Source organism: Gossypium hirsutum, chromosome D02 (genome assembly GCF_007990345.1).
Source record: "Gossypium hirsutum isolate 1008001.06 chromosome D02, Gossypium_hirsutum_v2.1, whole genome shotgun sequence".
Lineage (NCBI taxonomy): Eukaryota > Viridiplantae > Streptophyta > Magnoliopsida > Malvales > Malvaceae > Gossypium > Gossypium hirsutum.
This window is the reverse complement of record NC_053438.1, coordinates 45,416,845-45,443,535: the sequence shown is the minus strand read 5'-3', so window position 1 is coordinate 45,443,535 and position 26,691 is coordinate 45,416,845. Positions and strand designations below refer to the sequence as shown.

The 26,691-nt window shown below is 31.8% G+C and overlaps 1 protein-coding gene and 1 long non-coding RNA gene across 2 annotated transcripts; one reads left to right on the top strand and one right to left on the bottom strand.

Moving 5' to 3' along the window:
- Positions 1-3,805: 3,805 nt before the first annotated feature.
- Positions 3,806-6,922, bottom strand: LOC107908445 (uncharacterized). The gene is made up of 4 exons (XR_001687023.2): positions 6,504-6,922; positions 6,288-6,368; positions 4,550-5,390; positions 3,806-3,989 (listed from the first exon to the last, which is right to left on the bottom strand). It is a non-coding gene; the product is annotated as an uncharacterized lncRNA (long non-coding RNA).
- Positions 6,923-13,796: 6,874 nt separating this feature from the next.
- On the top strand, positions 13,797-15,847 carry LOC107908446 ((R)-mandelonitrile lyase-like). Its single transcript, XM_016835617.2, has 3 exons — positions 13,797-13,921; positions 14,008-14,649; positions 14,729-15,847. Exons 1-3 carry the CDS (start codon positions 13,816-13,818, stop codon positions 15,574-15,576), a joined length of 1,596 nt encoding a protein of 531 aa, XP_016691106.2. The 5' UTR covers positions 13,797-13,815; the 3' UTR covers positions 15,577-15,847.
- Positions 15,848-26,691: the final 10,844 nt, after the last annotated feature.

Sequence of the window (26,691 nt, the reverse complement as noted above, 5' to 3'; positions counted from 1 at the left end):
CAAACAAATTTATGCTAAGGGTATTCTAGTCATTTTAGTTTTTTCCATTATGCTATTACACCTCTATTCCATTCAACCAAACACAAGATTACTATTACGCCTCTATTCCATTACATTCAACCAAACAATTGATTTACTATTACACCTCTAATCCATTACGCCTCTATTCCAATACAGCGAACCAAACGTGCTGTTAAGATATCGTTAGTACTTTTTTATATTATCTGAAATGCGGCTCTATTAGAAGTTGGTTTTATATTGATAAATGAAAGACGTTAAAAAAATTATGATGAAGATTTGAAAAAAAATCATTATAACAAATTTACTTTATTGAATTAGTAGGATTCAATAGAAAAAAACACTGAATTTTGCTCGGTAATAAATCTGTCATTATATTCCCTATTTTGGTCATGAAATAGAGGAAGTAAATCAAAAATGGATTTTATTCAAGAATGAAATCAGTTCATCCTCAGAAATCGTATCATATTTCAGATCTAATGAAATGGGATGGATTGAATTGATATTTTGTAAATATGTAATTATACTCAATATGGAAATGATTTCTTTATTTTTTGATTGCTTGTTCTTTCCTTTTTTCCACAGTTTAATCAAATAAAGTCCTTTCTTTCTTTATACAAACATAATATTAGAAAATTGGTTTCGATTTTCCATTGAGTTGAATAATGTGGAGGCAAACTGAAGATAAACATGCTTATAGATCTAGACATTCCTCTCCAATTTAAAAGAGCACCACTTTCACACAACCCCACTCCATTGATAGCTCAAAATTGAAGGACGCAAACTACAAGAACAAAAGAAGCCAAAACCACACCAGAAGAAAGACTGAAAGATGGACAAGCATGCCCAAACTTCGATTCTTGATCATTGAGGTAGACTCTATGAATGTTGCTTCATGGTGTGAGCAGAGCAATTGAGTACAAAGAGACTGTCCTTTTAAAGCATACTTGTATTATTTGTTTTAAGGCAATGCTACTGTCTGGTTGAGCTCTGAACGTTTGTATGAGTTGTCTTTTTTCTTTAATTTCTTTAATAAAAAATTAATAGCATTCTTTTGCGAAAGAATAGATAATTGAACAAGGTGTCGTTGTTGATATTGTGAATTTTCAAGACACAAATAAAATTTCACCATATGATATAAAAAATTAACATAGCCATGTTATAAATTTGAAAATTTAGAGATAATATTTGAATCACCTATGACAAAAATCCAACCCAAGACTTGGTATAATGTTAAGCCTTGAGTTTAATCAGACAAAGCATATCATTAGCATGTAACTGCTAGCATTATAAAATAATGTATAATATATCATTTCATGACAAAAAGTGTTAGGTACCCGTAATGATTGAGAGAAGGATAAGTAATCTACTCTTAATAGACTCGTAACATAAATATGTTATAGTGTTGTAATTATGGGAACGCTTTTGATAGGATATACCTATTAATTTGAATGTGAAGTGTGGCCATTTCTAGGAGCTCAAAGGCTTGCCTCTAATAGTACTCATGAAAAGAGGTTACAAACATATAGGCATAACAATGTTCCCAAATACTGTGCATCGATCAACGTTGAAATCATTGTGTGAGATGTATTCACTTAATCAAATGGAATAGTCGGTTCAAAACATAGTCTATTATGCAATTTCCATTAACTTTAACATGTTTCAACTAAGTGAAGGTTTAATCATAAGACATCTTTATTTATGCAATCAGTTTCCAATATTATCAAAATCTAGAATATTTTGAAAATGGGAAGATTATCGAAACATTTTCAAAACATTTATATTGTACTAATAGTTATAATTGAAAAGGTTACAAGTAAGCCAAAAGTTATATCACTTGGTTATTAACCAAGAGTTATCCTTATTTAGTGTGATGTGTTATGTCTCTTGTTACTAAAAATTATGTTGCTTGGTTGTTAACAAAAAGTCGTGATTATTAAAGTAGATATTTATTAAATAATTATGTTTATTGTTAAAAGATGTGACTATCCGTTTGGATAGATATGTTTGTATAAAGATGCATGAGAGTTATTATAAATAGGACTCAACATTCACTTGGATGGACATACCAAGATGTACCAAAAAATCAGAAACAAAAGTTTTTTTATTCTCCTCCATATTCTAATATTCAAAGACTATTCTATAAAGAACTCCAAAAAATCTTTACATAATTTGATAGTCTTGTTATGCTCCACTTAATGCTTAGTGGATTATTTTTGTCAATGCAAAATGTAGACAGATATTGGGTGGCTTCATTGTATCATCAAGACTCATTTTCCAGTAACTCTTTTACACACCAAAATATCAGTGGAACGAATAGAACCATAAAGATAATGGAATGATTACACATCTTGAAACATTTTCTTAAATTTCTCATAAATTTATTTTTATACCTACACACCGACAGAAACTATTAAAAAGAGAATTGTGATCATTAGTATATAAAATTCAATTAAACCAAGTTTAAAGATATAAATTTTTTTATAAAATACTATTGTACCTTATAACATGTGTCGAAACCACCTTTTTTGAAAAACAAAAAAGAGTGAAAATTTTAGTCGACTTAAAAATGATACGAAAAATTGGGAGTCACCACCGATCTTTTAAAAAGGTGTGGTTGGAACACCTTGAAGACGATTTTAGGTCTACGAATTTTGAGAAAATAGGTTCGGGAGTCGGTTACGCACGAGGAAGGGTTAGCTTTCTCGTAACGCCCAAAATTGGTACCGAATTGATTGTTATGTCTTAGTGTCGAGAATTTGAAAAGATTTTAAAATACGACCCTTCCTTTTTATTAATGTTAATTTTATAAAAGATGCTTGGATAAATCGAGGTGAGTGCTAAAGACCTTCTCGTCTCAGAGTAATAAAATGTCACGCCCAATACATTAGGACACAACATTTTTAGTCCTCGAGAATAAGCTTGTCTTTTGATTCTCAAAACTCGTGTGGTGAAGTTTAAAAAGGATATTCAATTGCTTTAAGTCAGATGAAAAATTAAAACCCAATACGTTAGGGCACAATTTCTCAAAATTCCTAGCATTGAGTATAGCCTTTATTATCTTCTTTAAAATCTTCATTTCGGGCAAACGACATGTCACATCCAATACATTAGGACATGACGTATCGAATTCCCGAGAATGAGTTTTTATTTATGCAATTTAATTGAAGAAGATTTTCGATTACTTAGATTCAACGAGGAAAATTAGAACCCAATACGTTAGGGTTTCATTCTCTCGAGGATTCCAAATTTCGAGTATTCACTACACCAAAACAGGTTTTTAGCGGTGTTTTTAAGCCTTTAAGCGCCGCTAAAAATATTTGCTGCTGCTGATGTTAATGCCGCTAACGTTTGTGGCGTTTATAGAAATAAACGCCGCTAAAGGTCATGTTCTTTAGCGGCGCTTTTCCCACAAACGCCGCTAAAGGCCATGTTCTTTAGCGGCGCTTTTCCTGCAAACGCAGCTAATGGCCATGTTCTTTAGCGGCGCTTTTCCCGAAAACGCCGCTAAAGGCCATGTTCTTCACCGGCGCTTTTCCCGAAAACGCCGCTAAAAGCCATGTTCTTTAGCGGCGCTTTTCCCACAAACGCCGTTAAAGGTCATATTCTTTAGCGGCGCTTTTCCCACAAACGCCGCTATTGTTTGGTGGCCTTTAGCGGCGCTTTTTTTAAAAACGCCACTAATTTTGGGATTTTTGTGAAATTTAATTTTTCATATTTTCAGCCATCCTATAGCAACAAATCAAAAGCAACCCAATCTAAACCAGCCAAAAGCAATAAATCTATATAATATTTCAAATTAAACGAATAAAATAATATTAACATCAATAAATAAAATATAATTCATATTATTTTTACAAAAATGTTAAAAGTTAAAATGATAAAAATATTTATACAATACACTATGACGACGAATGTTGCGATTGTTGAAATATCTTCATCATATTCGTATTTTCTTCTAGGCATTTTATCTGCAATACACATAAAATAGTTGAAAAGTTAGTAACTAATTACAACAATAACAACACATATAAAGTAGTTGAAATAAAACAGCACATATAAAATAGTTGAAAAGTTATGTATTATGTATGTTATTAATTATTGTATTTAATTTGTAAGTTATGGAATGATATATTTTACAATGATTAAGTTATGTAAATAATATGAGTTATTAAGTTATGCATATATATAAGTTATTAAGTTATGTAAGTTATTATGTGAGTTATGATATAACTTATTAAGTTATGTGAGTTGTTAATTATTGTATTTAATTTGTAAGTTATGGAATGATATATTTTAAAATTATTAAGTTATGTAAATTATGTGAGTTGTTAAGTTATTAAGTTATGTAAGTTATTATGTGAATTATATAAGTTATTAAGTTATATGGTATGACATATATATATGTATTATGTAAATTATGTGAGTTGTTAAGTTGTTAAGTTATGTAAGTTATTATGTGAATTATATAAGTTATTAAGTTGGACAATTTTTTTAAGAAAACTAATTAGGGAAACATAGGAATAAATACCTTATATTTCCTCAATTTTGAAGCAAATCCTGGAAAAAAAAAAAGACAGAAGTACATTACTACCGAAAAAACAGAAGTAAGAATAACAAAACAGAAGGCAACAGAAGTAAATTTGGCTAATAAACAGAAGACAAAAGTGAACAGCAACTACAGCCTAAATGAGAAAGCAGTATGCGCAAACAAGTTCATATGAACAAATATTAGAGCCATAGTCATTCGGGCCTACAATGGAACAAGGCAACAAGCCATAGTCATTTGTAGACATGGCATGAATTATAGCGATTAAAAGACAAGGCATGAATTATAGCAGAATGACAAATTGAAAGACAAGGCATTTGCAGACATGCAATATATCCCACAAAAATGGTGCAAATGATCTTGTAATGGAAAAAATATTTCAAAGGAATGGAAAAAAATGAAATATGAGACTAATATAATTGTTTCGTTGAGTTGTCGAATTATAATTTCTAATGAAAATAAAATCGAAATATTATTCTCATTTAATTGCGAAAGTCAAAAATACGATTAAAATCGAAATATTATTCTCATTTAACGGTATTAACTATTTAAATTAGTTAATGATATTGTAAAATTAGATGATTAAATTGTAAAATTTCTAGAAGGTGGATTATAAGAAATTTTTAAAAGTTAGGTCAGTTTCGGCTCTTCCATCTTTAACTAAGAATGAAAGAGCAAATAAATTCTCGACAGCCTGTGCAAATGAACTTCTATTCAAGATCAAACTTTCAAGTTTCACTTGTCTCTTTCTCCTTAAAATTTCAAACATCACTGCCATATTCCTGTCAGTATCAGTTTTCTCTTCAGCACCAGTTTCATCAACCTGTTGAGCACAACAATAACTCTTTGTCAACAATGGTTGTTAAAAGAGTAGACAGACACAATGCAAATTATGAGTGCTAAGCTTATGGTACCAAACAGTATACATTCAACCACACAACACTAAACACTGCACATCAGGATACACGTTTTATTTACTTCCACAACATCTCTAACCATCAATTAATAGAAACCAAACAAGAAAGGGAAGTTTGAATATCCCCAAAAGATAGTGTGTGAATAACTCAAAAACACACCAACTCCATGAGATATGGCTATTACCAAGTAACTCAGTGCCAACTTATACACCTTCTTCCTGATCATGCGTTCACTTCAAAAATTAGTGTATTCAGTTAAATTCAGCAAGATTTTAACGGAAGTTTATACTGAATCAATTTATTGTAGTTAAATGAAGAAAACAAATCAAACCAAACTCTCTGTAAGCCACAACAAATTGAATACAGTTCTGTTTCATTATTTGTTAGACTTAAAAATGGTTAAGAGTTTTATAATATAATTCACCTAGTTACACAAAGAACAAATACTAGTTTTATTTCATAAATGAAAATAAAAATTTTAGATTAACAAAAGTCAAGTTGGTTAGGTTAGGCATGACATGAACATATTTCAGTTTTTAATAACAAGAACTTTAAAGTGAACTGAATAGTTTTATCATAACTTGAAAAAAAAAACTAAGACACCAAAAAACAAAATGAAACGAGCACAATGATTTTATTAAGGTTCTTCAACTATATTTCACAACCCTAAATGATGCTTAAAAACTAAAGACCAGAGAACACACTTCACCTCATCAGGCCGACTAGTATCATTAATGAAAATGAGACGTAACAAGTAAATGAAAACAAATTCTCTAAAACTTAAAGGAAAAGCAAAGGGAAACCTTGTTGATGTAAGTTGTCGACTTCATTAATGATTATGTTAAATTTATTAGAATCCACGTTCGATATTTCTTCCCTTGCATCTGCACCGCCAAAAATTCAAGTTAGAAAAAGCAATAATTTAGCTCAAATCTGGAAAGAAAATTAAAACAAAAAAAACTAGTGAAATGAGATTAATATCCTTTCAGGAAAAGAAGAAGAAGAAAAATAATAATAACCGCTTATTTTGGTCATCACGGCAAGGTATTTGGAGCAAAGAACCCTCCTATCTGTCGCATCCTCTTCTCGATTCGGTTGATTCGACTCAACATCCTCCGACTCATCTCGGCCCACTCCCGCCACCTTGGTTCGAACCGGTTCAGCAGATGCATCACCCTTATCTGTTTGTTTTTCTTTCTTCACATTTCTCCTCATAATTTCAAAGAATTTGAGTATAAAAAGAATAAAAAAAACTAACGAACAGACCAAAACCCTAGACAAATAAATTAACAACGGAAGAAGATTTTGTAAATCAACAGTAAAAAAAAAAGAGAGAGAGAGAGATGGAGAAGAAAAAAAGAACAGAAAATGATTACAGTTTAAAACATTTTAATTTCTCCCTCCCATTCTTTCTTTTCGATACTCACTTTCCCGCTACTAATTTTTCAGTACTCTCTTATATATAGATATATAAACTGAGAACAGAACTTTGCGGCGTTTGTTCCTTAGCGCCGCTAATGACCACTTTTAGCGGCGTTTTTCCCTTAGTGCCGCAAAACCCATTAAATTCACAGCAAAAAACTGCACCGTTTTGTCTTCATTATTAAGAATTTTTTGCGGCGTTTTTTAGTAGCGCCACTAATGCCCAGCCAAAACGACACCGTTTTACGAAAACTGAGAACAGAACTTTGCGGCGTTTTTTCCTTAGCGCCGCTAATGACCACCTTTAGCGGCGTTTTTCCCTTAGCGCTGCAAAACCCATTAAATTCATAGCCAAAAATTGCATCGTTTTGTCTTCATTATTAAAAATTTTTGCGGCGTTTTTTAGTAGCGCCACTAATGCCCAGGCAAAATGACACCATTTTACGAAAACTGAGAACAGAACTTTGCGGCGTTTTTTCCTTAGCGCCGCTAATGACCACCTTTAGCGGCGTTTTTCCCTTAGCGCCGCAAAACCCATTAAATTCACAGCCAAAAACTGCACCGTTTTGTCTTCATTATTAAGAATTTTTTGCGGCGTTTTTTAGTAGCGCACTAATGCCCAGGCAAAACGACACCGTTTTACGAAAACTGAGAACAGAACTTTGCAGCGTTTTTTCCTTAGCGCCGTTAATGACCACCTTTAGCGGCGTTTTTACCTTAGCGCCGCAAAACCCATTAAATTCGCAGCCAAAAACTGCACCGTTTTGTCTTCATTATTAAGAATATTTTGTGGCGTTTTTAAACGCCACTAGTAAATTAACTTTTCTATTGAAACGGCGCCGTTTTGGCAAATTTTAATGCATAGTTTTGTTTATGTAATATTTATAAAAATTAGATAAAATTATCAATTTTAGTTTTATAAGTAGTATTTATAAAAATTTTAGTGTTTTTATTTCTTTTTAATTTTTTAATTTTATTTTTATTTTTTATAATTTTTACAATTTTTTACAATTTTACAATTTTTACAATTTTAAATTATTATATTCAAATTATTATATATTGCATATCAATTTTAAATTAGTAATCTTTACAATTTATTATTATCTCTTTTACAATTATATAAAGAACTTATTTAATATATAAATTAAAAAGTACTAATTAATCCAAATCTTAAACCCTAACCTGACCCCAAATCCCTAACTCGTAACCCCTAACCCCTAAACTTTATTAATATATAAATTAAAAAACACTAATTAATCTAAACCCTAAACCCGACCCCAAATCCCTAACCCCTAACCCCTAAACTTTATTGACTATATAAATTAAAAAATAGTAATTAATCTAAACCCTAAACTATAACCCGATCCTAAATCCTTAACCCTTAACCCCTAACCCCTAAACCTTATTTAATATATAATTAAAATACACTAATTAATCTAAACCCTAAACTCTAACCTAACACCAAATTTATAAACCCTAAATCCCTAACTCTTAACATCTAACCCCTAACCTAACCCCTAACCCTTAACCCATAAACCTTAAATCACATTAACCCTTAAACCAGAATCCCTAATCCATAATCCCTAATTCTATAATCTATAAAACTTAAAATTGTAACTCCTAAACCGATCTTAAATCCTAAATTAACCATATATATACCCTAAACCATATTTATTAAATCCTAAACTATAATGATAATTAAATTAAATATTTTAAAATTAATACTATCTTATCTCTTACAATTATATTTGAAATTATTTAGTATATAAATTAAAAATCAATCAGTCATGTACCCAAAAAATTTTAAAATTATGGCTTAATAATAGTATTTTAATTTTTCTATTTTTAACAAATATTTTTCTATGTTTTTTATTTCAATTTATTTCTACGTGTTATTATTTAAAATTAATCCATTTTAACACATATTCATTTAAAATTAAATTGAATTTTAAGTAATATAAATAAACAAATTAAATAGTAATTAATTCAATATTTTAAAATTAATACTATCTCTTTTACGATTAAATAAGAAATTATTTAATATATAAACTAAAAAAATCAGTAATGTATCCAAAAAACTTTAAAATTATTTTAAATAATAGTATATTAATTTTCCATTTTTAACAAATATTTTAAATTATTTTAAATCTCTGAGCATTAGCGGCGCTTACTTAAAAACGCCACTAAATCCCCGAAAGCTCAGAAAACGGAGTCGTTGGGCTTAGGTATTTTTGCGGCGCTTTCCCAAAAATGCTGCTAAAGCCCTGAGCATCAGCGGCGCTTACTTAAAAACGCCACTAAATCCCCGAAAGCTCAGAAAACGGCATCGTTGGGCATAGGTATTTTTGCGGCGCTTTCCCAAAAACGCCGCTAAAGACCTGAGCATTAGCGGCGCTTACCTAAAAACGCCACTAAATCCCCGAAAGCTCAGAAGACGGCGTTGTTAGGCTTAGATTTTTTTATGGCGCTTTCTCAAAAACGCCGCTAAAGCCCTGAGCATTAGCGGCGCTTTCTTAAAAACGCCGCTAAATCCCCGAAAGCTCCGAAAACGACGTCGTTGGGCTTAGGTATTTTGCGGCGCTTTCTAGAAAACGCCGCTAATCTTATTTTCAGTGGCATTTTCCATGAGTTGCCGCTAATGATCGATCTTTAGCGGCGTTTGTTATCCAACCGCCGCTAAAAACGCCGCTAAAAGCCTATTTTGGTGTAGTGGTTGCATTATTTTGAAAATCTTTATATGAAATAAATTTGACATTTAAAATCTTTTGAATGCATATATAAAAACGATGGTACAACGCGAAATGATAATTCGTAAACTAAAGCACACCCACAAACAATAGGCAATTAATGAACAAATACAAGCAAGCATAACAATAATAATTTCGTACATTATGTAAATATCAACATTAGCTAATAAGAGGAAACTAATTAAAAATCAAGCGAAAATAACACTAACGAAATACACAAATTTAAACATAATTTAAGAAATAAATATAATATATATAAATTAAAAAAGTTACAATAAATTTGCATAAATTAACAATATTGCCATAAGTTGAAATAGATTAAAGATGTTAAAATATTTGAAAGAAATAAAATATCTATATAATAATGTGAAAGTAACAATGGATTATGTATGTAAGTATAATGAAAATAATTTAATATGAAATATGCGAACATATAATAGTATTGTGTAAAACATATGTGTATATATATACAAATCTAAGAAATAAGTGGGAGATGGATTTTAGAGAAATCATATTGTGGAATAAGATAAAATCAAGTAATATTAATAATAGTATATCATAAGGAAAATGAATACATATAAAATTTTAAAAGGAACTTAAAACAATGATGCATATAAAATAAAGTAGCGTATATATATATAAACAAACCAATGTGTATATATAGGTGGAACGTAATAATATAATAGTATATTAAGAATAAGAATGAATATGACAATACTAATGATAATAATAACAATAAGTTTCTTAATAAAAAAAACTAAATAACAAGAAGGATTAAATCACAAACAAAGCCGAATTAACATGGAACTAATGAGATTAAAATAAAACAGGGGACCATACTGCAATACGCGAATCATATGGGGGGCTCGATTGGGAAATATCCCGCTGTCCCAAAATGCTGTGTTGCAGACTGGGCCAAAATGAAGCAAAAGCAAAATCAAGCGTGAAATTCATAATTAAAAAAAAACTGATATGAAAACGCCACGAAGGAAGGACGGCCAAATGCACAAATAACCCTACCAAGACCACAACGTGCGGATCTCAGCCGCTTCTGGGTCGGGTCATCGGGTTAAGTAGGTTAAACGGTGCTGTTTTGAGAGTTGTTAACCCTAACCCAAAACGACACTATACAACTCCATTATTTAAATTGAAAGAAAAAAAACTTTTTTCCCAGTTTGTTTTTTCTTTAAAAAATAAAAGAGAGGGCCGCCCCCTCCTCTCATCTGTACTAGAGTTTCAACCCTAGTCTCGCAACACCGAAAGCTCCGCCGATTTTCGGCCTCACCACCCTCGCTCGAACTTCGATTGCGACGAAGTGAGCGAGGTTTCGATCGACGCAGACCCAGAGGTAAATCTCCCTTCCCCTCCTTTTATTTACAAATATCAACAGTAATAAACGAAATGGAAAGACAGAAAAGGGAAAGAGAAATCACCTTCAGCAAACTTTTCCTTTTTTCGATTACTATTGCTATATTTTTTTTTATATATTTGTCTCTGTAAATGTTTACAAAGGTTTCGCCTTTTGTTTTATAGGCTGAAAGAAGTAAACAAAAAATGAAAAATCTGAAAAATACAATTTTTCTGTTTTCTGCTGCGTTGTTTGCGTCCCATTTGCAGGTGTATGGGGGCAGAAGTCGACGTGGAGGTACGGAGGCGAAGGCGCATGCGTGAGGGCAGAAGCTTGGCACGCGCGGGGGAGTTAGGGCTGCTGCGGCGCTGGGGCTTGCTTGCCGCTAGGGTTTCAGCCTTGATTTGGGCTGGGTATTGGGCTGGTGTTGGGTTTGTAATGTTTGGGATTAGTGGGTCTGAAACTTTAGGCTAATTGGGTCTACTAGGATTTGGGCCTGTTGATGTAAAGAACTGGACTGTGTTACTTTTTGGACTTTTAATTTTTAATTTGGTTTTATTTTATTTATTTGTTTATTTGGTTTATTTCACTAACGGGTCGGGCAGATTGGGCCTATTACACCATGTTGAATAGAATCACATATTTTTGCATTTGTATCATACAATTTTGATTAAATAGCCTTCAAGGTAACATGTAGAGTCAAGGATAAAAAGAAATCTCTTATTTTCTTTTAAAAGAATTGAAACTATAAATAAACAACATATGACATATACATTAGATAATATTATAAAAATATAAACTTCTTTTTTACTTACTTTCTATTAAACTCCTCCGCTTTTAATGTATTTAAATTAATTTACATAGTGATTTTCAAACTACTAACCTAAATAATTATAAAATTATAATAATAAATAATGAGAATTTATTATTTTAACAAGTATTCTATAAACTTATAATTATAATATTAATTAACATAAAATACTATTTAAATTAATACCAGTATATCATTGTAAACTGATATAATGATAACATTTTCTTCACAATCATTTTTTTAGGAATTAACCATCCTTTTTCTCAACTTAAGAATCTCAATCAGTGATTTTTTTAGATACTATATGATTAAAAATGTTTGCTAAATGCTACTTATAGTATTAAAAATTAATTAATATATAATTGTAAGATTAATTAAGTGATAATTAATTTAATATAACATTAATTGATATGATTTTAGCTGTTATTAAGTATTAATATTACAATAAAGAATTAAGATGTCAAATTTAGTCCTTAACGTTTACATTTTTTTTTTGTCAATTTGAGTTCTTTTTAGCTAAATTTTGCCCTCAACCTTTAAAAAAAAGACCAAAACAAAAATCTAATTTGACCATCAACCTTTCATAAAGAGTTAAATTGTTGTTTACTTAACAGAAACACCGACTAAAATGTTAAATTTTTAAACATTGTAGCTCGAATGACAATCCACATAAACTTCATATAATTTTTTTTGAATTTTAGATATTTTTATTTTTATACTTTTTAAAAATATTTGTTGACACGGCATATAAGACAAATAGTACCATGTCCGTATGAAAGTACATGTGGACTGCCATGCAAGTCGTCACACCAACATCGTTAAAAAAATTAATGGTTTAGTCGGCATTTCCATTAAAAAAAAGGATTTTACTCTTTTCTAAAATGTTGAAAGCCAAATTTAGCTCTAAAAAAAAAGACTAAGGGTCAATTTGACAAAAATGCAAACATTAAAGATTAAATTTAACATTATACCAAAAATAAATAATTAGTTTTTAATTATTTTATGTATTGTTATTCAACTTAATTGTATAATTTAAATAAATAAAATTCTATTATTATATATAAAAACTATTAGTCGTGATAATTAATCTAATAAAATATCTTTTATCATATCATATGATTTTAGCTATTATTAATAATTAATACCAAAGCAATATATTGAATCCAAAATTCTATTATAAAAAAAGTAAAATAAAGTTATTTTTAAGGTTGATAGTAATATAATGAAAAATAAAATATACTTTATTGATTTAAAAATAGGGATGGCAAAATTTGAATCGCTTCATAGATTTTGAATTGATTTATTTTATTTAGAACGAATTTTGTCATCTAAGTAAGGTGGGGTGTATTTTTTTTTTTTGGATAATAAATATAGAACCCTTATGATATTTACTTGCCCCACCCTGACTTGCTATACTATATAAATTATAATTTTATTCTCGTATATATACACCATTTAGAATAGATGTTTTGTTTATAGACAGTGTATATTGTTATATGTATCCAACTCCAAGAAGTTTTGAAAGAATATTACACCATTTAGAATAGATGTTTTGTTTATAGACTGTGTATATTGTTATATGTATCCAACTCCAATAAGTTTTGAAAGAATATTTGATGTGGAAACAAGGTATAATGTATATTTTGCAGAGACATCTGTTCATGCTAATACTGAAAACTCAAATTTCGGGTGATCATAGATAGTTACCAAGAATTATTGTAATCATAGTAATCTATTTAAACGTATTTATTGTATATTTTGCAAAAGATGTTGAGCCAGGGGTATGATTAAGCCTGCCTCTCTACCATTTAATGCGCCTAACTTGAAGGAGAAGTAATCATCATAGCAGCAAAATCATTTTGTAGGTCTCCAAACAAACCAGCAAATCATTAGATTAGCTACACCGTTAGTGGCTAGGTCCTGAGAGACTCAAATCATTGAGGAGCCCCCACACAGAATTAACATAAATTGTCTACCTGTCCTCCTTAACCCAATGCTAATCAATGGAAGCAATTAAGTTCCAAAACACTGTTCACCATGACAGGATTCTCATAGCATTTATCTTCTTGTTTGTTGACCTGTCTTTATGTTCTCCCTCTCAGACTCAAGGTAAGGGTGTTTCTTTTATTAGCTGAATTTCCATTTTCAAGCCTTCAGAATCCATTATAATAACTTGTTAACCTTGTCCGTTGTAGGAGAACTTCCTTACATCACCTCTGATGTGAAAGAGGTGGCAGGTAAATCCTTTGATTACATTGTTGTAGGAGGAGGCACTGCTGGGTGCCCCCTGGCAGCAACCCTTTCCGAGAAATTCTCGGTCCTATTGGTAGAACGAGGTGGATCACCTTATGGCAATCCCTGGGTGATGGAGAAAAGATATTATGGTTTCTCATTGATTCAAACAGATGAATTTTCATCAGTAGCACAAGACTTCAAGTCAGCTGATGGTGTTAGGAACTGTAGAGGACGAGTACTGGGTGGATCTTCAGCTATAAATGGAGGATTCTATAGTCGAGCTAGTGAGGATTTTATCGACAAGGTTGGCTGGGATAAGGAATTGGTTAAGGATGCTTATACCTGGGTGGAATCTAAAATAGTCTCTATACCTGAATTAACACCATGGCAGACTGTTGTGGAATTTGGCCTTCTTGAAGCTGGGATTTTACCTTATAATGGCTATAGTTTAGAACATATCGAAGGAACAAAGATTGGTGGAAGTATATTTGATGTATGGGGCATAAGACATACCTCAGCCGATCTTCTGAAGGCTGCAAATCCCAAAAATATTGTAGTTGCTCTCAATGCAACAGTGAAAAACATCATCTTCGAGGGCAACGGTAAGCAAAATTAAATGAAAGTAATAGCTCTAAACAAAGGTATTGAATACTATTATCTCATAGTTGTAAATATCTGCAGGCAATGCAAGTGAGAGGACAGTGAAGGGCATAAGGTTCATAAAGAGTGATGGCACCACGGATCAAACATATGAAGCCTATCTGAATCAACCCAAGAATTGTACTTCAAATGGCGATGTGATATTGTCAGCCGGGGCATTAGGTAGCCCTCAAATTCTATTGTCAAGTGGCATTGGACACCGTGAACACTTCAAGAAGTTCAGCATCCCACATGTGGTAAACTTGAAAGGAGTAGGGAAAAAAATGAAAGATAATCCTAGTATTGCTGTTTTGGTGGACACAAATCCACAAAATCGACTACCAGACCCCCCTCAAGTTTCAGGGATTGCAAAAGACCTCAAGTTCATAATTGAAGGAGGTATTATACCGACAGGCTTCAATGCAACGAGAATGCCAATAGCTGCCAAGATTGCATTCCCTGTATCGGAAGGTGAACTTAAATTAAGCAGTACTGACCCAAGGCAAAACCCTTCAGTGAAATTCAACTATCTAGCAGACGAAAACGACTTGGACGACTGTGCAAATATGGTACATTTGCTTGAACGAGTAGCCAAGTCTGAATCAATTGCATTTTACCTTGGTGTTAAACCTCAAAATAACTTGATGACTAGCACTGATGGGCAAAGGAAATTCTGCAAAGCGAATGTGAGGACCTACTACCATTACCATGGAGGTTGCACGGTTGGATCGGTAGTGGACAATGATTATAAGGTTTATGGAGTTAAAGGGTTGAGAGTTGTAGATGGGTCAACTTTTCTGGAATCACCAGGAACAAATCCAATGGCCACCCTCCTAATGTTAGGGAGATATCAGGGGGTCAAAATCTTGAGAGAAAGGGAACATGTTTGATGTTTTTCTTCTTTCAGTACTCGACAAAACCCTTCATAACTCTGACAGCAAATTCATATATCTATATAAGATTAAATACCATGCTGCTTTTGTTTTTTTTTTCTTTTTTTCCTGGAATATTCTTAAAAGCAAGAAAGAATGGAATATTTCAGCGTTTGAATCAGGCAACAGAACTCTTATTTAGGTTAGTGCCGTAGTTGGTATGCTATATTATTTTGTTTGATCTTATTTGATTAAAATATTAAGACTTTAGGTAAGGTTTGGTGTTTTCCATATAATTTTAATGGAAGGTAGTTTATTGGAATGTGATTAGAAACTCAAAAGTTACTTTCCAATGTTCGTTATATATTGAAAAATATTAATTAAAATTTTTAAAAAGTTGTATTATCACATTTAATTTATTAAATATTTTTATGAGAATATAATGATAATTTATAAATTTATTTTTATCAAATAAAAATAATATTCCTGTATTTAAAATTTTACAATAAACTTTATTAGTAATAAATCTTTGGATTAAATATTTAATAATAATATTTTGAACTTTAGATGTCGATTGCTTAGAATCATTTAATTTTCGTTATCTTTCCATTTTACGTGAGTAGAAATTGCTTGACTTCTTTAGAATACGTTCTCCCACTTACGAAAACCTAGTATGAGCCTTTTTATAGTAATGTCAAGCTCAAACATGATGAGTCTGACTAACATGTTTTGCCATTAATTCTCATATTATGAATACACATATTCACCTTACTTCAGAATATTTAAGAAATTTTTTGTCCTTACCTCTCGTGGTGTGTCAAATGAAAAGGGTCTAGTTAATCCGTCATTTATGCTCAATCCAACCTTATTGTTAACTTAGATATGCTTGATCGATTCTTGCATCTCATTATTTCTTAGAGCTTTAAACCCATATCTAAACATATCGGCATTCGAAACATCGACTATTGGTGAATCGATTGCTTCAAGTCTAATAGGCTTCTAGATGTTGCCCTTTATCATTTACAACGACATTACCAAATCAATTGGAAGGGACCTAGGTAGTTCTGTAACCTTACTATTTGGGACCAACCTTTCTTTTATATTTACTCACTTGCGTATCAATACTCATGTTGATACTCTCATCCATAGACATCAACCTATCGGTATTAGGGCACTTCATCATGTCGGGTACAAACAAAATCCCTCTACTGGAGAATGGGAGAAATTAGGCCAGCCCACGCCCAATGACGATGAAGACTTTAGAGTTGATCTTAATGACATTCCAGCTCCTACCGAGTAAATATAAATGGATTCGGATAAAATTTTAAGTTTATATTTTAAATCGAGTCAAAATTAATGGAACATAAAATTTATTAATATTTAAGTGGGACCTAATTCTTAAGCGGGCGCCGACCTCGACCCCCATCCCCTGTGGTGATGGGGCATGAAATGGAAGCCACTTTTCTGCAGGCTGACCATGAAACTTGGGCTTGAAAGGAATCTCCTTTGCCAGCTCACCCGCCTTCCACTCTTCCAAGCAATCATGAGCTCTCCATTTTCCCTTTCACCGATTTCCACACATAGGCATGGCTTTTATACATGCCTACGGAAAAAGGCAAAAGATATCTCTGTTGTTAAACTATGATAATTTTGAATTTATCCCAATTGAGCCCTTCTACAGCATTGCTCTTTAACTTATAAATATGTATTGACACATTTTTTTATTTTAATTTATATTAAATAAATTCAATTTACATTGAAGTAAATTTTGGTACATATAAAAAAGTTATTTAGGTACAACAAAAGCATAAAGATTGGATTAAGAAAAAAAATATAATTTAAGAGTTGTTTTAATATTTTAACCTAAATAAGAACAAAAAAATCCAATCAAATCCAGTTTGTTGAATTAAGCAATAAGAATTAAATAAGGTCATTGATAATCATGAAAACGACATCAACTCTTTGTCTCTCAGAATTCAAATGCAAAATTATGTGAAGTAGGTTTGAAGTGGGCCATACACATTGCCCTAATTTCTATTATTACCAAACCCTAATATATTAATAATGAACCAACAAAACTAATTACAACTATAAATGTATAAACATAAATACATGTTCTTTTCTTTCGGTAACAACATATATAAATGTTCTTCTTAGAGATAAAAAAAACTGATAAAAATGGAATAAGGTCAATAGTATTGATGTTTTATGGGAAGAAGAAACCAGGTGTTATTTTATAAATTAAATATATTAAATAATAACAGAAATAAAATAAAATAAATAATTTCTACATTAAAATCGTTGTATTTAAATGATTTTATATTAAGTAAAAAGTTAGTATGGCTATCAAATACAATTAAAAATTATATGTTGAAAATTTTCATTTTTGATGAAATAAAAATTTTCAATGATTTATCAAACACGTTCTAAATTTAAGTTATAAAACTTGTTTGATATATTTCTTAAAGTTAACTAAAGAATATATGATTACATTGTCGAAACTTTTTTGGAGATCGACTTTTATTTTAAAAACGAAAATGGAGTCGCCACCAATCCTTTTTTTATTTAGGTGTGATTGGATCACCTCAAAACTCGGTCATTTTAACAAAATGTTAGATTTATTAAAACGGTAATATTCGGTCTTACAAATCCAGAAAATGGGTTCGGGAGTCAGTTACATATGAGGAAAGATTAGCACCCTCATAACGCCCAAAATTGGTACCTAGTTGATTACTTGATGTTTTGATGTCAGAAGTTGAAAATTCGAAGAGAAATTAAAATATGATTCCTCTTTGCATGTTTGCATGATGTTCTTTTTAATTAAAATCACTTAACTTATGAAAAGACCTTATTTCGAGTTATTCAAGAAGGAAAGATCATGCCCTGTAAGTAAGGACACGATGCTTTGAATCCTCGAAAACAAGAATAATTGTCATTTGATCTTTACTTAAATCTTGTTTTTATTTTTTTTACATAGGATATTTGATCACTTTGATTTTAGAAAGAAACCATACCCCGTAAGTTAGGAGCATGACTCCTCGAATCCCAAAAATAATAAACATTGCCTCATTTTTAAATATTTCCTATACATTATTTAAAACAAATGTAACTTTTAAAACGATATTCATTTAATTTATTTGGGAAAAGTGAAAAAAATAAATAAATATATTTTTATATGATACATGGTATGGTGATAGCAAGATAAAATAAAATAGCCATGTGGGTAAAAAATGAAATGATGATATTAGAATAATAAGTAAAAAAATAAAATAAAAATACCATGCTAGTAAATAATAATAATGCAACTATAATAGTAATAAGAACATCGATTTATAATAATAATAGCGATAATCATATCATAATTACTATCATAATATTGATATGAATAAATAAAATAATAATAATAATAACAAGGATAAAATAAAAATAAAAAAATACATGAATAAAAGGAAATATAAATAACATAAATTTTAAGTGCTAAAATAAACGATATAGTAAATAAGAGGCAAAATTAACTAAATAAGGGATTAAATTGAAATTTAAGCGAAACTTAAAGTATGAATCGCAAAATAAATAAAGAAAGGGGAAATGAATGACTAAATTTAAAGTCTAGCAAAATCTAATGCCTAAATTATAAAAAAATAGGATATCAAGGACTAAATTAAAATGCAATACAAAAGTTTAGGGACTCCGAGGACAATTAACCCAACACAATACACGCGTCACTCCCCAAAGGGTCAACAGTTTGAGGATCAAACTGAAAACGGATCAAAATCAAATGGTATAATATCTAAAAAGGAAAAAAAAAAGAAATTAGGACCAGATTGAAAAAGACTTAAAGGCGGAAGGACTAAGGCAACAAATAGACCCTTCTCACGAAAACACACGAATCCTAGGGGACCCGGATTAGGTCAGCAGGTCAACCCCAAAACAACACCGTTTTGGAGAGTTTAGGGCCACGACGAAACGATGTCGTTTAGGTGACCCTATTTAAGTAAAAAATGTTTTAAAAAATCATTTCCAAACTGTTTTTTTTTTTAAACTTCTCTTCTTTCTTTTTTCTCTGAAGCTGTCTTTGAGTCCAGCCATAGGGCTGTCGTCGCTCCGCCGTGGCCACTGGTCATCGACGACGGTGACCATCGCCTTCAGTGGCCAGAGTTACAAAAAAATTACTTTTTTAGCCCTTTTTTAACCCCTTAAGACCCAGATATAAAGTAAAATGACAAAACCCTAAAGAGATTTTTAAAAAACCTTTCGGTTTCTTCATTTCTTTTGAAGGGTCACCTTTATTTCCTCATCTGACGAAACCCAGATGAGGCTGTCTTTCATCAGAGACAGTGGTCTCGGCCTCCCACGGCGAAGAACGAAGCAACATAGGTAAGAAATAATTTTTCTTTTCTTTTATTTAAATTTTTTTTGCGAAATAAAAATAGATAAAACGAACTACCTTTCTTTTAAACTTGTTGCTTGTTTTTTTGTATTCGATTTCTTGTGTCCAAAAAATCACATGTGTTGTTATGGCCTTTATAGTCGAATATATTACAAGATATTCATCTCTATTTTTTTTGTTTCTGTTGTTTTCTTTCTGTCCTCTGCTTTTTCTCCCAAGAACTGTGTGAACCAGTGGTTCATGATCTAGAAAAAGGCATCTTTTGCCTCACTTCCAGGCATTTGCGGAACTAGAACACTATAACTCGCTCTCTGGTTAGAAGCTGGAATATTACTATCTACTTTATCATATACGACACGATTTGATTCCGTTGACATTGTAAGTCTATAAAAAAATAGAGTCAGATTGGATTGGAAGGCATCACACTATCATAGAATATTATGGTATGTATTTCTAGATTCAATTTACGCGGCGTTCAATTATAGAATCAACTAAATTGTATAAATGATACCACTAAATTTTACCATCCCTCGCTCGACCCGATCATCGGGTCCAAGTTACAGGATGTTACAGTCGTTGCTAGAGCAACCATTAACAAATTCACAGTAAATCATCATTCCATATCATCATTCATGATTTTTCTTGAAATAAACAATAATACACTATTAAATATCATAAACATTCTTTTCTAAGTTTTATATGAGCATACAAATGCTTTAAATTCAACCTGAGATCAATAGGGACTTTTTTGTAATATTTTTTAAATTTCAGATCAAGTACACCATAAATAATGTCGGACTTGGTACCCTAATTGTAGTATCTTCATTTGTAAACTTGTAATTTTTCTAACAGATTGATTAATAAAATAAATTCATTGATTACATTAATATACTTTGTATGATTGTCCTCAAATGGTTTTGCACGTAAAGCAAAATGGAAGCAAATGTTGCTCATTAATTGTCTAAAGTTAAAACTAATATTGAGCGATATTACATGGTCAGATCGTGATATGAAAAGACAACTTGTATTAGTAGACGAACCTAAACATGTCCTTATTCTAATCGAAAATGAGCAAACCAATTGAAAGACTATTATGTTGTCTATTAAGTCCAATTGAAGAGATGCTTTGTCTTGGGCATTGGAGTGGATGACTCCCATAAGATAGAGAGATAGATGTGACTGACTAAACTGACAGTGCATTGGGCTGGACCCAAGAAGAATAAATCCTAAGTCAGTTTATGGATTTATTCACTTGTGACGTTCATAGTGTGGCATACCTAAATCCTGAGTGGATGACGAACTATGTATGTGTGACTTGTACACCTTGATGTAAGTTAAAGCCTGAGTTTGAATAGATAAGGAACCAAAAGCTAGTGTGCTAGGTGTACAACTTCTGTAGTATGTAACATTATTCACAATAGTGGAATTCATAGCCCGAGACATGGGTAAATGATATCTTCTCATTGGCATTACATGGTTGATGAAAAGTAAACGTGGCCACGGGTCATTCGTCTTTATGATAAATGACTTGATTACTATTTGATAGTGATTGAATTTTTATGAAGGAAGATGAAATCGTTAGTGTAAGGGCCCAATTTTGCCCGGGCCCAGATTACAAAAATAAAAAAAAATTTAAATCAAAATAATAAAACAGTTCAGTCCAAGTTACAACCCAAAGCCTCAAGCCCTAAATTAACCCAAACATAAAACCCAATTCTATCTAAGCCCAAAACCACCAACGGCCCAAAACAAACAAAAACCCTAAAACCCATTACCCAATTTTTTTTTAGAAAAACTAAGAAACCCTAATCCCTTTTTGGCGCTGCACCCTTCCTTTCGCACGCACACTACATGAGGTGCCTCGTCCTAAGGCTTGACACGTGTCTGCTGCTTTGCACCAAAACAACAAGCCTCTGCCTCCGTTGACCGCCAACGCCTACAAAAAAGAGGACAAAAAAAAGGAAATAGAAGCAGCAAGAATAGAGGCAGAAACAGTAATAGAACAGAAGTAGAATAGTATAATTTTTCAACTATAAAAGCCACATATTTAATGTAATACACACGAAAATTTACAAAAAAAAAGAGCAATAAAAAAACCAGAATATCAAACTTCAAGAGGTAAATTTTTTTAAACTTTCCTTTTTATTTAATTTCGAAATATACAAATCAAATAAAAAAAACCAAGTCTTTTACCTTTATCTTTGTTGCTTATCCCTCCGTTCTGGAAGACCGATGGACCCCTGGGGTTCGACAAATGGTCGCGATGGAAGTGGGTAAAAATGAAGGGTTCTTTTGTCCCTTTTGAGTTTTGAGGGCTTTTTTGGCCATTTTAACCCCAAATTTGGATTCTACTAAAAAAAAGGAACAAAGACACCAAAACGACGTCGTTTTGGCCGACCCGACCCGAACCGCATAGGATCCTCGTTTCCTTAGCAGAAAGGTCTATTTGTGCTTTTGGCCCTTCCGCTTTTTTGACGATTTACAATGCAGTCCTATTTTTTTATCTTTTAATTTTACAACGTAATTTTATTTTTTATTTCATTTTAGTCCTTAAATGAACGATGTTGTTTTGGGGACAGAATAAATTCCCATTTAGTCCCTGTTATTTTTCACGCATTTTATTTTGATCATTATTTCTATTTTATTAGTTTTTTTTATGATTTATAATCTGTACCCCTAATTTCACTCCGATTTCAATTCAATCCTTAGTCTATTTAACTTCAATTTATTATTATTATTTTAAACTATTTCATGTATTATTTTGTTTGATTTATTTATTTATTTTCAATTTTTAATCAAACTTTTATTAGTATTCACTTTTTATTTACTTATTTACTTATTATCTCCTTTATTATTATCATTTTTGTATTTCAAATTGGCTTGTATTTTCTATTTATAGTGCATTCTTTTTATTTATATTTATAGTTATAATTTATATTTTATTATTGTTATTATTACTCCATTATTTACTTACTTACTTATTTATTACTTTTTTATAAACTTTAAAAATTATTTATTATTATTGTTGTTGCTATTATTAATAGTATTATTACTATTATCATAATTTTCATTATTATCATTGTTCTATTATGCATATTAGTATCATGATTTATTATTTTTATTATATTTTATATTTTATTATGCATATTATGCCATTATTATTACAAATTTATGTTGCATTATCATTACTCACTAAACATGACACTTTCTCTTATTTTTTAGCCGTTTTTTTATATATACCATACCCGAATAAACTAAATATATATCATTTTAAGTGTCACATTAATTTTTACCCAATGCATAAAAAAAGAAATTTTTAAAATTAAGGAAATGTTCCATATTTTGAGATCTGAGAACTCGTGTCCTAACTTACGGGGTTCGACTTTCTCTTTGAACCAAGATAACCTAACATTCCTTTTAAAATTAAAACATATGAGATTTTAATTAAGATACTTTTGAGCATCCAAGGTATCGTGTCCTAACTTATGGGGCATAGTTTTTCTTCTCGATTAACTCAAAATAAGGCATTTTTTATTTAATTTAATTTAGTTAAATCGTATATTAATAACATTATGCAAAAAAGGATCGTATTTTAAAATCTCCTCAAATTTTTAATTCTCGACACTGAAGACGCCAAGTAATCAACTAGGTACCAATTTTGGGTGTAACGAGGGTGTTAATCCTTCCTCGTGCATAACCGACTTTCGAACCCATTTTCTGGATTTTTGTAGACCGAAAAACATTGTTTTAGTAAATCAAACCGTTTATTAAAACAATAAAATTATGAGGTGATCTGATCACACCTCATAAAAAAGGATTGGTGGCGACTCCCATTTTCGTTTTTAAATAAAAAGTCGATTTCAAAAAAGGTTTTCGACAACTTGGCGACTCCACTAGGGAAAAAATAAGATAGTCAAGCCACGGGTTGATTACTTTTGGTAATTTTTTCGAAAAATTGATAAATTGGTTTCAATTTACGATCCATTAATTGCATTTCATCCTTCATTTTTGTAGTCTTCATCATTTTTGCTACATAATAATATGTTTGCCTTTTGGCTCAAGTCTCTTAGTATGTTTCCGCATATTTGCATTGCATAACTACTTAATTTTACCATTTTTAAGTGAGAATGGAAAACTATTCCTTCGTAAGGTCTTCACATTTGTATAGGATAGTGAATTGCTTTAGGGATACATCTGTACTTATGTCTTCGTGAGATCTTCATCTCCGTATAGCCATAGGGAAATTTATTTGCTTGGATTAAACTCGGTTCGTATGAGCTTATAATGGGTGAGAATTGAGGAATCTGTTGGTTCAGGTACCCTTACTCTAGAACCAAACCGCATATAATGAGCCCTAAAAGCCTACCCTAGGTAGAACCATACCAAACCCTAGTGGTCACTCGAATAGATGTTTTATTTATTATTTCTTGCTAGCTTTGAATTCTAGCCTCTTATGAAATGTACTAACTTATGTCGTTTTAATTTGGTTGTGATTGCATTGCGTTTTCATCATAAAAAAGGGTGTTGATTCACGTTTGGTTGCTAAATAGAGAGTTTGTCATAAAAAATGGGTTTTTTGATAAAGTGGAAGTAGCCGTTTTATGTAAAGAAATTAGATTTCTAGTAAAGTTGTTCTAATGGAATTGAACTAGAATCAACGCCTTTTTGCATGCATCTTTTTCATTAATTAACATTTCATTTCATTGCATGCAATAAATTTCATGAAATCCAAAAGTGTGTTGTGTTCAAAACTCTAGTACAGAGCCTGATGGACAACGAAGAATTAGAATTCTTCGAAGACATTAAGGATTTGGAAAGGGAAGATGTTTGTTGTTCCGAAGAGGGAACTAAGGAAGGGAACTTATCAAAATTTCGTCCTTATATCCCCAAAAGTGTTCTGAACAACTGGACTGTGGAGGAAATCCCTGTAGTATTTAGGACTATTTTAGAGTAATGTTCAGAACACACCTGTTGCTCTAGGCCTGGGAGTAACAGGGATCCTTTTGTGAAAAGACGCATGTCCATTGTCTTTATTTCAATGAAAACAATGTATTTTTATGTCCCATTTGGCAAACACTTTACTATCTTATTCATTCATACTCATACCACACAACTAATCATTCTTAAATTCATTTGTTCCTTGGGTCTCCTTTTATTTCTATAATAGGTCTCCGGATATTAATGACATGAGTGATGTTGCTGTTAACTCAGAGTCTCTTTTTGAGCAGGATATGTGTCTAGAAGAACCTTAAGACTTTGAAAATGATCGAGATTGTAACTTGTCTCCTGATTTGTTAAGGATGATAAAACAAGATAAAAAATAGATTCTACCTCACAGAGAGTCAGTGGAAGTTGTGAGCTTAGGGGATGGACAAGAAAATAAATAGGTGAAAATCGAAACTTGCATCACTGTAGAAACGAGGCGAGACCTCATGAAGTTACTCCGATAATTCAAAGATGTCTTCTCATAATCTTATCAGGACATGCCTGGTCTAAGTACTGATGTCTTGGTACGCCAGCTTCCGTAAGGGAAAAATGAAAGCCAGTCGAATAGAAACTTCAAAGGATGAGGTCTGACGTACTATTGAAATTAAAAGAAGAGGTTAAGAAACAATTTGACATTGGTTTCCTACAAGTGGTCAAAGACTTGGAGTGGGTAGCCGATATAGTTCCTGTCCCTAAGAAAGATGAGAAAGTACAAATGTGTGTAGACTACAGGGATTTAAACAAGGCCAATCCAAAAGACAATTTCTCATTGCCTCACATTGACACCTTAGTGGATAACACGGCAGGTTACTCATTGTTCTCCTTCATGGATGGCTTATCTAGATACAACCAGATAAAGATGCATCCTGAAGACATAGAGAAAACTACATTCATAACCATATAGGGAACATTTTGCTATAAGGTGATACTATTTGGACTGAAAAATACGGGAGCAGCATATTAAAGAGCCATGGTAACCCTGTTTCATGATATGATGCACAAAGAAATTGAGGTTTATGTCGACGATATGGTCGCAAAATCTCGAACAGAAAATAAGCATATACAAGTCCTGAGGAGATTGTTCTTGAGATTAAAAAAGTTCCAACTAAAGCTCAATCCATCAAAATGTACCTTCGGGGCTAGGTCGGGGAAACTATTAGGATTTGTAGTTAGTGAAAAGGGTATTGAGATCGACCCGGATAAATTCAAGGCTATACAGGAGTTGCCTCCATCGTGTACTCAAAAAGAAGTTTGAGGTTTCTTAGGGAGGCTAAATTACATCACCCGGTTCATTTCACAACTAATTGAGAAATATGACCCCATATTCCGTCTCCTTAAGAAACACAATCCAGGTGTATGGGACGAGGAGTGCCAAAAAACTTTTGACAAGGTCAAACATTACTTTTCCAATGCCTCAGTATTGATGCCACCTAGTCTAGATAAGCCACTAATATTGTATTTGGCAGTATTTGGGAATTCTATGGGATGTGTGCTTGGCCAACATGATGAGTCAGGGAGAAAAGAAAGAGCAATATATTACCTCAGTAAGGAGTTTACTGAATGTGAGACAAAGTACTCATCGATTAAAAAATTGTGTTGCGCTTTAATCTAGACAACCCGAAAACTAAAACAGTACATGTTGTACCACACAACTTGGCTCATCTAAAAAATGAACCCCTTAAAGTACATGATGGAGTCGACGGCTCTAAATGGATGAATGGTCAGATGACAAATCCTACTTTCCAAATTTGATGTAG

Bases quoted from the DNA above. Each gene is read 5' to 3' on its own strand.
- LOC107908446 (XM_016835617.2), top strand. From the start codon at position 13,816: ATGGAAGCAATTAAGTTCCAAAACACTGTTCACCATGACAGGATTCTC. The intron at 13,922-14,007 runs GTAAGGGTGTTT...TGTCCGTTGTAG, and splicing joins TTCTCCCTCTCAGACTCAAG to GAGAACTTCCTTACATCACC. The intron at 14,650-14,728 runs GTAAGCAAAATT...AAATATCTGCAG, and splicing joins CATCATCTTCGAGGGCAACG to GCAATGCAAGTGAGAGGACA.